Genomic DNA, 13,509 nt, shown 5'->3' with positions numbered 1-13,509 from the left:
TGCAAACGATTCCAATCTCGAACAACTTGTGGAAAAAAAGAACATTGGAAAGTATTACTGCGACAGAAATATTCTTCAAGGGTGAGTGCATGCTTGTGACGTGTTCCTCGTGTAGTGTTTATACGAACAAAGCCTGTGGTAGACATCTTTAATGCGTTATAAGGAGTAGATACAAAAACTTTACACGGTGTAATTTGGCACGGCTGGTCAGCGTGTGGATGTTCTAAACGAAGATGCCCGTTGCAGCGCCTCCCCGGCCAAGCCGACCACACACACTGACTTGCACGCTGGGCCCCTACATGAAGGAAGACACGGTGCTCCCGGAGGATGGCCTGTGCAGCTACATCTTTCTTGATTGGCTGCCGGCCACAAAGGCTACCGATCTGGCCGGGCCCTTCACAGCCAACGTGACGCGCTTCCTGAGCACGGCAGCCAGTTACATAGGCACAGAGTTTGGCATCGCCTTCGACTCCAGGTGAGTGCCCTGCGCAGTTCGCTCGATCTTGCAGTTTATTTATTTTTTTATTTATTAGAGAATACTGTGGCCTTCACTTGACGGCCATAACAGGAGAGGTTTTTCTTTTAATTTTCGACGAACAAAAACCTCAGGCACCGACAAGACTCAAAAAACACAATCAAAACACGAATACAGGACCAGCAGTGACAAAAAGAGAGAAAAAAAAGCACAAAGTACATGTGAATCACTTACCAAAGATGAGAGAAATCATAACAGCAGCGGGATCAGTTGTCAATTCCCCCGTTGCCTGTAATATAATTCCAAACGTTTCTCAAACTCTTTGACATTTTGAGCGGTGACAATGCATTCCGCAAGACCGTTCCACATATTAATACATATTAATACAATTAGTGTTGCTTCCAAATTATATCCGTTATGCAGAGTCCATCCTGGTCAGTTCCTGATGTTCGTTCGGGCGGACATACTGTAATACTGTAATATCCCTCGTACTTTATTTATTTATTTATTTATTTATTTATTTATTTATTTATTTATTTATTTATTTATTTATTTATTGTATACTGGAGACCCTAGGATGGGTCCAAGCAGGAGGGGAAAAATATAGATCAAAAGAAACGCGGCAAATTACATCTCAGAAAACTAACATATGAGAACTAGGACATAGTCACGAACAAGCAAAAACAGCTCAGTAACTATCAATAACCAATTTTGTGAATTGCATCGCTGCTGTTTGCAACCTCAGGCGGGAGTTCGTTCCATTGAGTTATAGTGTGAGGCAAAAATTAGTATTTGAAAGCACTGATTCTAGCGCTGTACGTTGTTAGTGATTCCGTGTGACCAAGTCTTGTTAGTCGCGTTGTGATCGGTTTAAGAAATAAATCAGGGCTCCTCATAGAGAATTTATTTTTCAGTGAGAAAAAGAATTTCAATCTTTGAATTTTTCTTTCTTTTTGCAATGTCTGTAGGTTGTGTTGTGCCGTAAGAGTGGTTGGAGAGTCAGTGGAACGATATTTATTAAAGATGAATCGAACATATTTTCCCTGGATCATTTCCAGTGTCTGAATGTTATGTTTTGTGTAAGGGTCCCAGACTGTGCATGCGTACTCGAGTTCCGTTCTTTGCAAAAAGCTTTGCACTTGGAGGGGCACCCTCTAATCTATGCCTAAGAAAGCAAATTTTCCCAAAGGATGACGCCCATATGACGGTTATATGCTTATTCCAGCTAAGACTACTGGTTATAGTAATACCTAGGTATTTGAATTCGTTAACTTCATCAAGCGGATGATTTGGAAGGGCATACGGAAATGATAGGCTACTTTGTTTATTGGTCACTTTCATAAAGACTGTTTTGTCATTGTTAATTAAGCTTCATCTCCCTTCGACTGCACCATGAGTGAATGTTGTGAAGGTTAGAATTAAGGATGACTTGGTCTTCGTAGGGTCTGATTTCATGAAACAAAACACAATCATCTGCAAAAAGCCTAATTTGCACTGGTTCCCTAATTAAATCCACAATGTCATCGATGTAGACCAAAAACAATAATGGTCCAAGCACACTTCCTTGCGGCACGCCAGAAGTGACCAAACGGCAGTTTGAACAATGGGCATCAATACTGACGAACTGGGCGTGGTTAGAAAGGCAAGCAGAAACCCAGGTAATTGAAAGAAGGAGGCCCGATATTTACAAGCTTATATAATAGTTTGGCATGTGAAACAAGTTCAACAGAATAAAGGTCTAGGAAAAGGACGTCCATCTGCCCTGACTTGTTTAGAATGTCAGTAAAAACATTGAACTACGGATGTTAATTGAGCGGCGGTCGAAAATCCCTTTCTAAATCCATGTTGGTATGACGACAGAATGTCTGTGTCATTTAGAAGGGAAGTTATATAACTGGCTGCAATGTGTTCGATATGTTTACAAGAAGAAGATGTAATTGATATTTGTCGAAAATTAGTAACAGATGAGGCTGTACCTTTTTTCAGTATTGGCACAATCCGCGCAACACTCCAATCCGAAGGAACAGTGCCGGTTGATAGGCTCGCGTGGAAAATTATGGCTACAAACTGGGATAAAATTTCACTTCGATGGCGCAAGAAAATACTTGGAATTCCGTCTGGACCAGAAGACACTTTGTTTTCAGATTCAACAACATCGAAAACACACCTGCAGAAGATACAATGCTTGTTTCGGGATGACATGATACAGCAGGTTGACATACACTGTTAGCAAAAAAACACCCAAAAGGGAGTAAATGGCTTGTCCTCTAACGCACACCCAAAAGGAGGTTTTTTTTACTCCATATGTATGGTGTTTTTTATTTACTCCCTTATATCAGGGAGTTATTAAGGAGTGAAAAGGGAGTAATTTTTTTACTCCCTTATAGAAATGGAGCCCGAAAATGACGTGATGTTTATAGTTTATTTATCCTCATTCAGGCTCATTCTTACAGTGACAGCGGTGGAAACGGGCAGTAGCTCTGCGGGCCGCCGGCAGTCCAACTTGGGAAACTGCGCTGCCCTAATGTAACTCCGCGTCCCGCATTCTATTCGCCGTCTGCAAGCCCAGCGGCGGCGTAGGCGGCAGGAGTCGTCTGCTTGTCGTCTCCCTTTGCTGTACGAGCTTGTTTGGTTGGCCGTGTTTGTAGATAAAGGGATGTATTATTATAACCAATAGTTCAAAACCGAGAAGGAGTCGCTGGGTAGATTTCACAGTCATGCACCGCGCTATGTTTGACTAAAAACCAGAGCAGAAAAGTTGAAAACACCCCTGATGGTATTTTGGAATGGCAGTGTTTGCTTCCATATTCACTTCATTAAGGCTTGCCTTTTCAATATGACTCAGGAAAAATGTAGCCTCATGAGCTCAATCAAGAGCTCAGGGTTGACACTATAGTTAATTTTTATGTTGATCGATGGTGTTGATCTTGTAGCCTTCTAATGGTTCGGTGATCCGGCGACACGTTGCGGAACAGACAGGACACTTCTTCGGGACTACGTGGTTTATTCACGAGCGCTCACCAGCGACTTCCCTCCGAACTCTCTCGGACCTCGCCCGGCCTCTCATCCGGTGCCGGCTGGTCTCTCCGGACTCTCTCGAGCTCCGATCTCCCCCCTCGACGTCTCCAAGTCCCCCTTTTCGCGCAAAAAACCCGCCCTTAAATGCACTTTCCCAGCATTCTGGGGCCATTTTTGTAACCAATAGGAAATGCGCTTGTCAGAGCCAATCAGGGAAATTTTGTTCAAACTGAAGGAGCCAATAGCACGCCGGTGCTCACGGGGTTGTTGTTTACGCGAGCGCCGCGCGAATTCCACGAAGACGTTGCGCATTTCCGCTTGGTTACAGCACCGACACACACAAACACGCAAAAACACCAGCGGCGGCGGCACAGGGAAGGCAAACACTTTACCCGAACCGCACGCACTGCCCCGGTCGCGCTCTCCCCCTTCACTGCTCGTCTTTGGGGCATCCCGTCTGTCACGCGGTCTGCCGTCGAAAGCGATAAATTTACACGCGACCCCCTCTCGAGGCCCCAGGGGTCCGCGCATCGGCCGCGTCTTGCGGCCCGAACGCGGCCTTGCAGGGCCGGGCCTCCTCCTTGTGGTTAACCGTCGTTGCCGCCATCTGCTGCGTTTGTCTCAAAGCAAACCCATTTCAGCGGCGCCGGGATGGCGGCTGCTCAAGGAGCCCCGACAAACAATTAACACACACAAAACCAAGGGGGCCAGGCTATCGGCTTCGGGGTGCGTGCACGATGGGTCCCTGAGCCGCAACCCGGCAACTCAACTACTATGTTCTATCGCAGTTCCGTGTTCATTAAACACATAATCTGCTGCAATACATTGCGAGGACCACACTGAAAAAAGCGTGAGACAATTAGGCTTAAGCGGGGGCTGTAACGGGGTGGCGACACAAACAAAGGAAAGTTAGGTATGGCTAGAGCACTGCAGGCTTCACAGGAGCAATAATTATGTACCGTACTGTAGCGAAAAACGGCGGCAAGCTGATATCTTGTACCGCGGCAGGCGCCCGTGAAGGAGCAGAAGTGAACGGAGATCCAGCGACGATGGTAACGAAGCGGTCTTCACTCACCGCCATTATCAGACGACTGACCAGAAGCAGACGAGACGCTATAGCGTCTAGGTGGCGGGGCGGATTGCTCAAAATGGTGTTTTTTTACTCCATTTTGGCACTGGTGGAGTATTTCACACAATTAACTCCCTTTCTAGACTGGAGTAAATGCTGGTAAATCCTCATTTTAACTCCTTTATTCCTTCATGGGAGTAAAATGGTCGACCGTCCACCTTTTTACTCCCCAGTCATGGAGTAAATGTTTTCACAAATGGAGTAAAAAAGGTGGCCGCCACCATTTTTACTCCCTTTTGGGTATATTTTTGTTTACAGTGTAAGACTGAATTTTAATTCGTGAATACAATGCAGAAATATCCATTAAAAAGCTCAGCAATGCTTGTTTTATCGATGTTAAGAACACCATTCTGCAGAATTTGGTGGACAGGCTAGTTCTTCCTGCACAAGTGTTTCCAAAACTTCGGCGGAGCATTCTGAATGAAGCTCGGTAGCGTGTGCTCAAAATATGGACGCTTTGATTGCCCCACAGCCTGTCGTAGAGCACCTTGCGCAGCTTCAACAGCGTTTCGCAGGCACGCGGCTCGTTTTAATCTCTTTAGTTTTCGTTTTAGTCACAAGATTTCCCTCGTAATCCAGGGATTAATCTTTCTTGCTTACTTTGTTGGGAATAAAATTTGCTAGGTAATACGTGCAGATTTCTTTAAATTTATTCCATAGTATAGACACGTCATTTCCTTCAAAATCACTTAGGCATGTATCAAGGTAATCAAGCACGCTTTCATCCCTGCCATGCGAAAAATCTTTCGCACGAAGAGGCTTACCATGGGGAGAGTTGTGGGTTTTTTTAATGCTACGCAAAAAATACACCATACTGTGGTCAGAAAGGCTGTTTTCCACTGAGGCGAAAAAATTTTCATTGGATCGGCTGACAAAAACAACTCCAGGTATAGAGGCACAAGTGCCCTGGACACGCGTTGGTTTTGTAACCACGTATTGAAGGTTGTGTTGCAATATAATATCAAAAGGCCGGAAACAGAAACACGAGAATTCCAATCAACTCCGGGCAGGTTGAAACCGCCAAAAAGAATAATCTTATGATGAGTGAATTTTGTCATGTGATCAGCTAAATCAGAAAAAAACCGCTGTGACGAATCCGGTGGTCGCTAAACCGCAAGTAACAATAAAGGCCGGCCCCAGGAGCATAGTGTTAAACAGACACTCTGGTTATCATCAAGATGTGGTAACACAAAGGCTTGAATACTGTGCTTCACCAAGACAGCAACACCACCACCTATTGACTGTCTATCGCAGCGGTATACGCTATACGAAGGGGGAAAACATCATCGTCCACTATTTCTTCTTTCAGACAAGTTTCAGTGATGACTACAATAAGCAGATTATAATCTAAGATTAGGGCTGCAGGCTGATCGCTTTTATTTACTATACTATGGGCATTAAGGTTCAGCAGGCGTAGATTAAGATCGCTGGGCGGCTGGCGCCACTCCGTGCCTGAACTCCACTGACGACTGGACTGGCGACTGGACAGTTCAACTCTTGTACATGTGGCGTCGTCTCACGCGTAAATTGCACTGTCCACTTTCAATTTCTCGTTTATCAGGCACACATTCTTTCCTTCTTGTTTTTCGGGCTTAGCACTAGCCCAAAAAAGCTTTCTTTTGCTTAGCGTCTAGCGCGAATAATCGTTCTGAACCGATATGTCCATTCCTTTGAGTGCGTTTTTTCATGATTTCCTGTTTTTCGTTGTAGTTCTAGAAGAATATTATGACCGGCATTTGTTTTCCTAGTTTCCTAATCCTATGAATTCTTCCGATAGACAGGCAGGTGATGCTAAGCTTAGACTTGTCGACAACTTTTAGAGCGCAGCTCTTTGGCGCCCGTTTCTGCGTTTCGCGGCGTCGCTGTCGCCGTTGTCCTTTGTAACCTGCAGTGGACACCTTAGTCGCGTTTTAAGCTGCGGAACCAATGGAGCGGGAGCCTGGAAAGCAAAGGAAAGGCGCATAATTGCCCTCTTGGAACGGTGGACACCTCAAGTGTGCTTTAAGCTACGTGGCGGTAGTGGCAGATATGCGGTTTGTTCGTTGGTTTATAGGGTTTGAAGTCCCAAAGCGACTCAGGCTATGAGGGACGCCTTAGTAAAGGGCTCCGGAAATTTAGACCACCCGGGGTTCTCTAACGTGCACTGACATCGCACAGTACACAGGCCTCTAGAATTTCGCCTCCATCGAAATTCGACCGCCGCGGCTGGGATCAAACCCGCGTCTTTCGGGTCAGCAGCCGAGCGCCATAACCACTGAGCCACCGCGGCGGCTGTGGCAGATATGCGCTGCATGCGTTAGCATTGACAACGTTGTGCCATTTTAAGGAAAGGAAGCGCGCATTTCTGGCTCCCTGGTTCAATGGACGCCTGAACCGCGCTTATAGGTACGTGAGGTGATGAGAGAGAGATTTGGGCTGCATGCGTTAGCGCTGACAACGGTAAGCGAACTCTCGCGATGGACAACAAGGATGGACAACATATACGACACAGAAGCACAGACTGTCAACTTTACTTTTCAAGGAAACGCAAGGCGTACTCAAGCGTTCTTTGTGACGTGCTGATAATTTGGCAAACACCTCATAGACATAATAATGTGTGGATTTTTGCAATCGTCGACAAGAACTGAAAGTAGACATATCTATAACAAGCACCTGAGGCACCTTGCACTGCGCAGTATTGCTCTGAACCGAGCCCGTGACAGGATTACAGCATGAAAGGATACAGCACACATTTGATGGCATAACATATCTTGTTCCCTGCGCTTAAAGTGCAGCTTCTGATAAATAGTTTCCGAAGCCGAAGAGAGGAATAAAATTTTAGAGCGCAGCTCTTTGGCGTCCGTTCCTGGGTTTCGCGTCGTCGTCGGCGTTGTCGTCGGCCTCGTAACCAGCTCCGCCCCCCTTTCATCCCCCCAGCGCTAGCAGCGACCGACTGATACCGCTGGATGCCGCTGACGCCGCTAGAGAGTCAAGATAACGTGACTGCATAGAACACCGTCGCCGCCATGCAGAAAGAGGAGGAAAGGGTCCCCCCCCCCCCCCTGTTCTTGTGTGGCGGATAGGGTGCTCTTCAGTTGCCGACGCGCCGGTTATTTCACGTAGGCCCCGGCACGTCGACGAATACGTGACCACCTTCCCACGGCTAGACCTGGTTCTTAGCGCTGCGGAAGCGAGGGTATCATATTGTTTGTGTCGGCATCGGCGGCGTTGTCCCTGAAACCAACTCCGCAGCTGGGGTTGACTCACTATCGGCGTCAGCGGCATCAGTCAGTCGCTGCTATCTCTTCCCTCCTCCCTTTATCGTGTTGTCCGCTTGCTGCGCGCGCTTCTGCCCCCATCGTTTGCCGCTGGGTGTACACGCCGCCCCCCTCCCCCCTCTTCCTGCGAAAAATAAAAAAAAAATTCTGTGATAGCGCATACATGTGTTGCTCGATTTCTTTGCCTCAATCTATCGAAAAGGTGAAACAGCTTATTTGCTGCGCTGAAATTTCGCATTAGGAAGTAACGTAATCGTCGGTAATTTTTTCCCTAACCTCCCCCATCATGTTGATGGAAATAAAGGCTATTATTATTATTATTAGCTTATTCTTACGTCCTTAACTGTGCTTATTTTATGTCCTTATACTCTTGCTTATTGCAATGCTTGCTTACTACTTGCTTGTGTACTTGCTTATTGTTACTTTCTTATTTCTCTGCCCATTATATTGTTCATTTATTGTGTTTTCTGAATTCCTGGCATTTAATTGTGATCGCGCTTTCTTATTATTGTTATCAATTCTTGTGTGTGCACTGCGTTCTCTATATTCTGCATTGTAGTTGTGTTGGCATTTATGCCATCAGTAACAGCGATTTCTTCCAATCTGTGGAGAGCAGTATAGCTGGCGCCGTTGACAGACACGAACCTCTTTTTTTCTTAGCAAAAAGTAGTGTCGGGCATTCGTAGCGAAAGTAGCGTCAGATATTTCAAGAAAAAGCAGTCGTAACCTAAGAAAGCTAAAAACAAAAGAAAACAAATAATTACGCCCTCCCCGCAAAAAACAACAAATAGTGCCCAATATTTAATGCAAAAAACGGTAGACATGAACTAAATCTCAAGCGCTGCATGCGTTAATAAAAAAAAACTTTCAAGATAGGAAATTTCATTTCTTCGGAGGGCTAGAGAAGTATGGCAAAGACACGTGCTTCCCTTCTTTTTAATCAAAAGGTCGCAAGTATATAAAGCCCCACCTGATCGCGACTCGTGCCTAAGATCCAAATAGTGCTAGACTCTGTCTCACTAGCATTCAGCCGCCGCGGTGGCTCAGTGCTTATGAAGCTCGGCTGCTAGTCCTTCGTCGCCAACCAGACTATGGACTAAGCAGCCGCCGGCGAAGTGGGCGCGAGTTTTGGGTTCTGTCCATAGCCTCATTAGAGACTCTGGAGACCCACGTAGAACCCGCGGGTGTGCGGTTCAGAGGCCTCCCTCGACTGGGGGAAGCCTCGCAGGCGGCTGACTAAGGGGGTGTCAGGCCCTTTTTGCAGGGGAGGCAGGGCAGCCTTAGCCGCATGTGGCTGCTCTCCTTCGCAGTTGGCAAAGTGGAGCGCCACTGCATCGCAGTTCTCATTTGCGCGATCTTTCGTGGCACATTTCGCGCAGGTTTTGTGACCACGGCAACTGTTTGACCCATGGCCGTAACTTTGACAGTTGAAGCATCTGCGCATGTTGGACATGTATGGTCGGACATGAATTTTCAGGTATCCCATTTCTGTTGCTTCCGGTAATGTGCATGCATAGAATGTCAGGATCAGGTGTTTTGTAGCAGTTAGCATTTGCAGTGCTGTGTAGCAGTTAGCAGTTAGCAGAGTTAGCAGTTGTCGGTGATATAGACAACGGTGTGGGGACAGATGACGTTACGATGCAAAAGCACAGCGGTGATAGGGCAGGTGACGTAGTCTCCATCAGGGACTGGAGGAGAAGGCGACATAGGGATGTAGACGGCAGCTTGCGGTGGGAGACGAGCAAACTCGGTGCCCTGAAGGCGAAGTGAGCTGGTGGAGTCGTCATAGCAGAGAAGCAGATGCAACCGGAGGCAGCTTGAGGAAGAGTTAAAAATTGAGGCCAAGCATCACGTCCTGAGGGCATGTGGTCAGGACGGTGAACAGAACGGGAATATTACATCCGGCAATGCTGACTCGTGCGGTGCACATTCCAGTCACGGCAGCGGTGCTACCATCGGCGATGCGAACGGCGAACGTGGCGGCGGGCGTAAAACTTTCTCGAGACGGTGGCGCAAAGAAGAGCTCAGGACATACATTTGGGCAACAGTGTCAATGAGGACAAGGACCGAGACAGAGAACTTTCAAGAGATTACGTTGGACAGCAAAGAACAAGAGATGATTTGCAGGCCGGGTCAGTGATGCAGCGTCCCCTCCGGGGGCCGCATCGGCTAGTTTCCCGAGAAGTGGCGGGAGTTGGAAGGCGAAGGATCGCGCCGAGTGGTGGGAGAACGGGAGCGGCGGCTTGGCGGGGAAGGTGAGCGGCTGGACCCACGAGCTTGCAGAGCGGGCTCGTCACGGAGTGGATCGGGACGTGGTGAGTAGCGCCGCGGGCCGTAGTCGTTGCGGCGGTCGACGATGGAGAAGGGAGGAGGCGGCGGGGACCAACGGCAGCGGCAATGACGGTAGATGTGTCCGACGCGTGAGCAGGTGAAACAGAATGGCCGATCATCAGGGGTACGCCATTCGGCAGAATTGCGGTCCCGGTACCGAGGCGAGAAGCTGCGACTGGAAGGGGCAGCCACGATCACTGGTGGGTCTGAGCTGTCATGAGCGTTTTTCACGACGCGAGCAGAAATGACGGCCATTTTCGCAACCTCCTGGTGAACGACGGCGATAAACGATGCCAATAAAAATTTCACACTATTTTAATGTACGTTACGTAACATTCCTTACAACGTAACTGTACAACAAACATTCCTTACAACAAACTACCTGCTTTTGATACATTTTTCAGAAACAGTGTAATAAGTAGACATTTTTGGTAACGCACTTTTCTAATTGATCAAAAACCTGTTCGTATATTATGTCAACATCAGTGATTTTCGGCTCCGACGTGTTTTGTCCATTTGGGTTGTTTCATTAGAAATAATTATGCTCACAGCCCTTTAAACGCCCTTCCTAACGATATATCTTTGTCACATTTAAAAACTATACTTGGGACATACTTGCGTGAAAGCCTCGTTGATTAGTTTTGGTGTTTATATCATTTGCTGTAAATGATTTGTTCCGCCTGCTCAACTGACTGCCTGGTGCCGCCTGACAAGCACCTGTGGCTTATGCTAAGCCGACGAGTCTATGCACCAATTTGTTGTGCAGCGAAAAAAAATTGGAACAGACACTTAAGCTCCGCCATGAGGATATTACGCATTAGCGTAAGGGGTTAATTGCCATATATGCAGATGGCCACTCCCCACTTTGCATTAATATATCCCGGGAGTTCTCATACCCATCCTGGCGCAGTGGTGCAGCGGTCAAGCGATCCGCCACTGTCCTGCTTTCCCAGCGGGGGTCTTGTGTGACCATTCATTCTTACCCGCCACCTGCCACGTTGGACCGCTTGTTCAAAATCCGGTAGGCAGGTTGCAATGACGCCGCAAGGTCACGTGATCTTAGTGATCCACCTCCCTCCTAGGTTCCTCTCTGGGCATGACCTGCCAGTCATCCTCGTAATTTATCGGTCACAACGCCGACAGCGCCGACGCTAGACTTTCTGGATAAGGGGGCTTTTAACTCTGTGGTGTTAAAAACCGTGTAATCATTAACGCGATAGAGTTATAGGCCCCGTTGTGCACAAAATCCGGTGTCGGCGCTGTTGGCGTTGTGAGCGATAAATAGGGCACTGTAGGGTGGCTCAGGCAGCCACCCCCCTGGAAAAGCAACCTAGGTGGGCAATCTAGGTCACGTGACCTTGTGGGGTAATCACAACCTACCCACCGGATGCTGACAAACTGACCACCCTGGCAGGTGGCAGTTAATGGTTGATCGTGAGAGGCTGCACGGAAAGAGCAACGTGCGTCGCACAAGGCCCACCGGTGACAGCGCCTGCCATCGCAGGGCAGTGGCGTATCTATGGACGGTTGCACCATTGCCCAAAGAATGGTACAACGACTCCCGGGGACGCATTTATTTATTTATTCATTTGAAATGCTGCCAGTCTCTGGTTGAGACCTTAGCAGGTGGGCATTACATGTATAATACACGGTAAAGGATAACATTTCTAAAATCCGCTGTGCAAAGGATAACTATAACCTAGACAATTCATAGCAGAGAAAAACTGAAAAGAAGTTGGACAGATTTCCACAAGCAATCCAAAGAAAAAAGGCGTGGTAGTTCAGAATCATATACATAATATAAACATGGGCATAACACATCGTATTCTCCTTGAAATAGACAAGAATTAAGGAAAGCTTTCTAACCACAACTCTATTTTTGAAACGCGCCTTCTAGTTCAGAAAAAAAAGTTGAAAATGAATCAGCGTTAGCTATAGATACGTCTAGACAGTTCCATTCACTTGTTACTAGCGGGAACAAAGAATCTTTGAAAGTCTTACTGCGATAAGGATATTCGGTTAGCGCATACGCGTGCTGGTTTCTTAATGCACGTTTTTGTGACAGTGAAATGCACTTTGATGAATCGATCTTAAAACTGTTAAGAAGCTGATGAAGGAATTTTAGACGCGCGCGCGCTTTGCCCTTGTTGATAGTGTTTCGAGCCCGGAAATTACAGCTTGTTGTATTGGTGAGTCAGTTTTTTGTACCTGCTGTGAAGTTGAGAATAACCAATTGAACTATGTACTCATTAATGCTCTCACGTTATATTCTTAAGGCGGAGCTTAAATCACCCCTGCAGTTATTAGCGGGATAGAGTTACAGGCCCCGTTGTCCACAAAATCCGATGTCGGCGTTGTTGGCGTCAACGTTATGAACGAGAAATCACGAGCATGATTCTGACAAATAGTGCCCAGGGAGCATCCTAGGAGGCAGACGGGCCGCCTAGCGTAAGCTTGCAGCGTCATCAAAACCTGGCCACTGTATATTGAGAAAACTGTCCACCATATCATGTGGCAGTAAAATTAATGATTAGTCTCTCGGGAAAAGCAACCTGGGCTACTCGAGACCCACCGATGGGGGCACCTGCCATGGCAGGGCCGTGGCGCATAGCTTAACGACTGCACCACTGCGCCAGGAGGGTTATGAGGACCTCCAGGGATCTATATAGATAATGACGCTCCAAGCTATATGAGAATTAACCTAATACGCTATGGTGCCATACCCTCAGGGGGAGCTTAAGTGTCCCCTGCAATTTTGAATATTACAGTAAGGTATTCTCTGGGCTAGTCGGTACATGGTTCAAATTGAAGGCACAGCGCACGAAGAACGGGATAAGGCAGAGACAAACACAGCGCTGTGTTTGTCTCCGCCTTGTCCCGTCCTTCGTGCGCTGTGCCTTGATGTTGAATATTAATGTTATTATTATTTATTATTAGCTATGGCTTTCACGCCCGTTTTCCCCGGCGTTTTTTTTTTTGATACTGAGGTTTCCATCCCTATTCGAAGTCATCATTATTGCTACTTTGATAACGCTTAACTAGCTGACGTTACTTTTGATGTAATATTCGTGCCCCACAGTCGCGATGACTCGCATCGTATGGCTGTAATTTTCCAGGACACCTGACAAGATGAAAGAGCTCCTAGCCGACGCCGCCGCGAAGCTTCACCTAGATGCCTTGTATGACAAACGGATTTGGCATTTTGGATACCTAAACACGGACGATCACGCCCTTCAAATCGAGCAAGCGTATACCCTGATAAAAATTCTCAAGGTAAGTGTTGTCGCTTCAGAATGGAA

The 13,509-nt window shown here is 47.1% G+C and overlaps 1 protein-coding gene across 1 annotated transcript in view; it reads left to right on the top strand.

The window, feature by feature from the left end:
* Positions 1 to 233: 233 nt before the first annotated feature.
* LOC149337712 (uncharacterized) overlaps positions 234 to 13,509 on the top strand; it is a 57,914-nt gene continuing 44,638 nt past the window's right edge. The window contains exons 1-2 of the mRNA XM_089554501.1: positions 234 to 475; positions 13,327 to 13,483. Of these exons, the coding sequence (XP_089410627.1) occupies positions 234 to 475; positions 13,327 to 13,483 (399 nt within the window). The remainder of the gene's footprint in view (positions 476 to 13,326; positions 13,484 to 13,509) is intronic.

Source organism: Amblyomma mixtum, chromosome 7 (assembly GCF_055824585.1).
Source record: "Amblyomma mixtum isolate Tamu chromosome 7, ASM5582458v1, whole genome shotgun sequence".
NCBI lineage: Eukaryota > Metazoa > Arthropoda > Arachnida > Ixodida > Ixodidae > Amblyomma > Amblyomma mixtum.
This window is presented reverse-complemented; position numbering and strand designations above follow the sequence as displayed.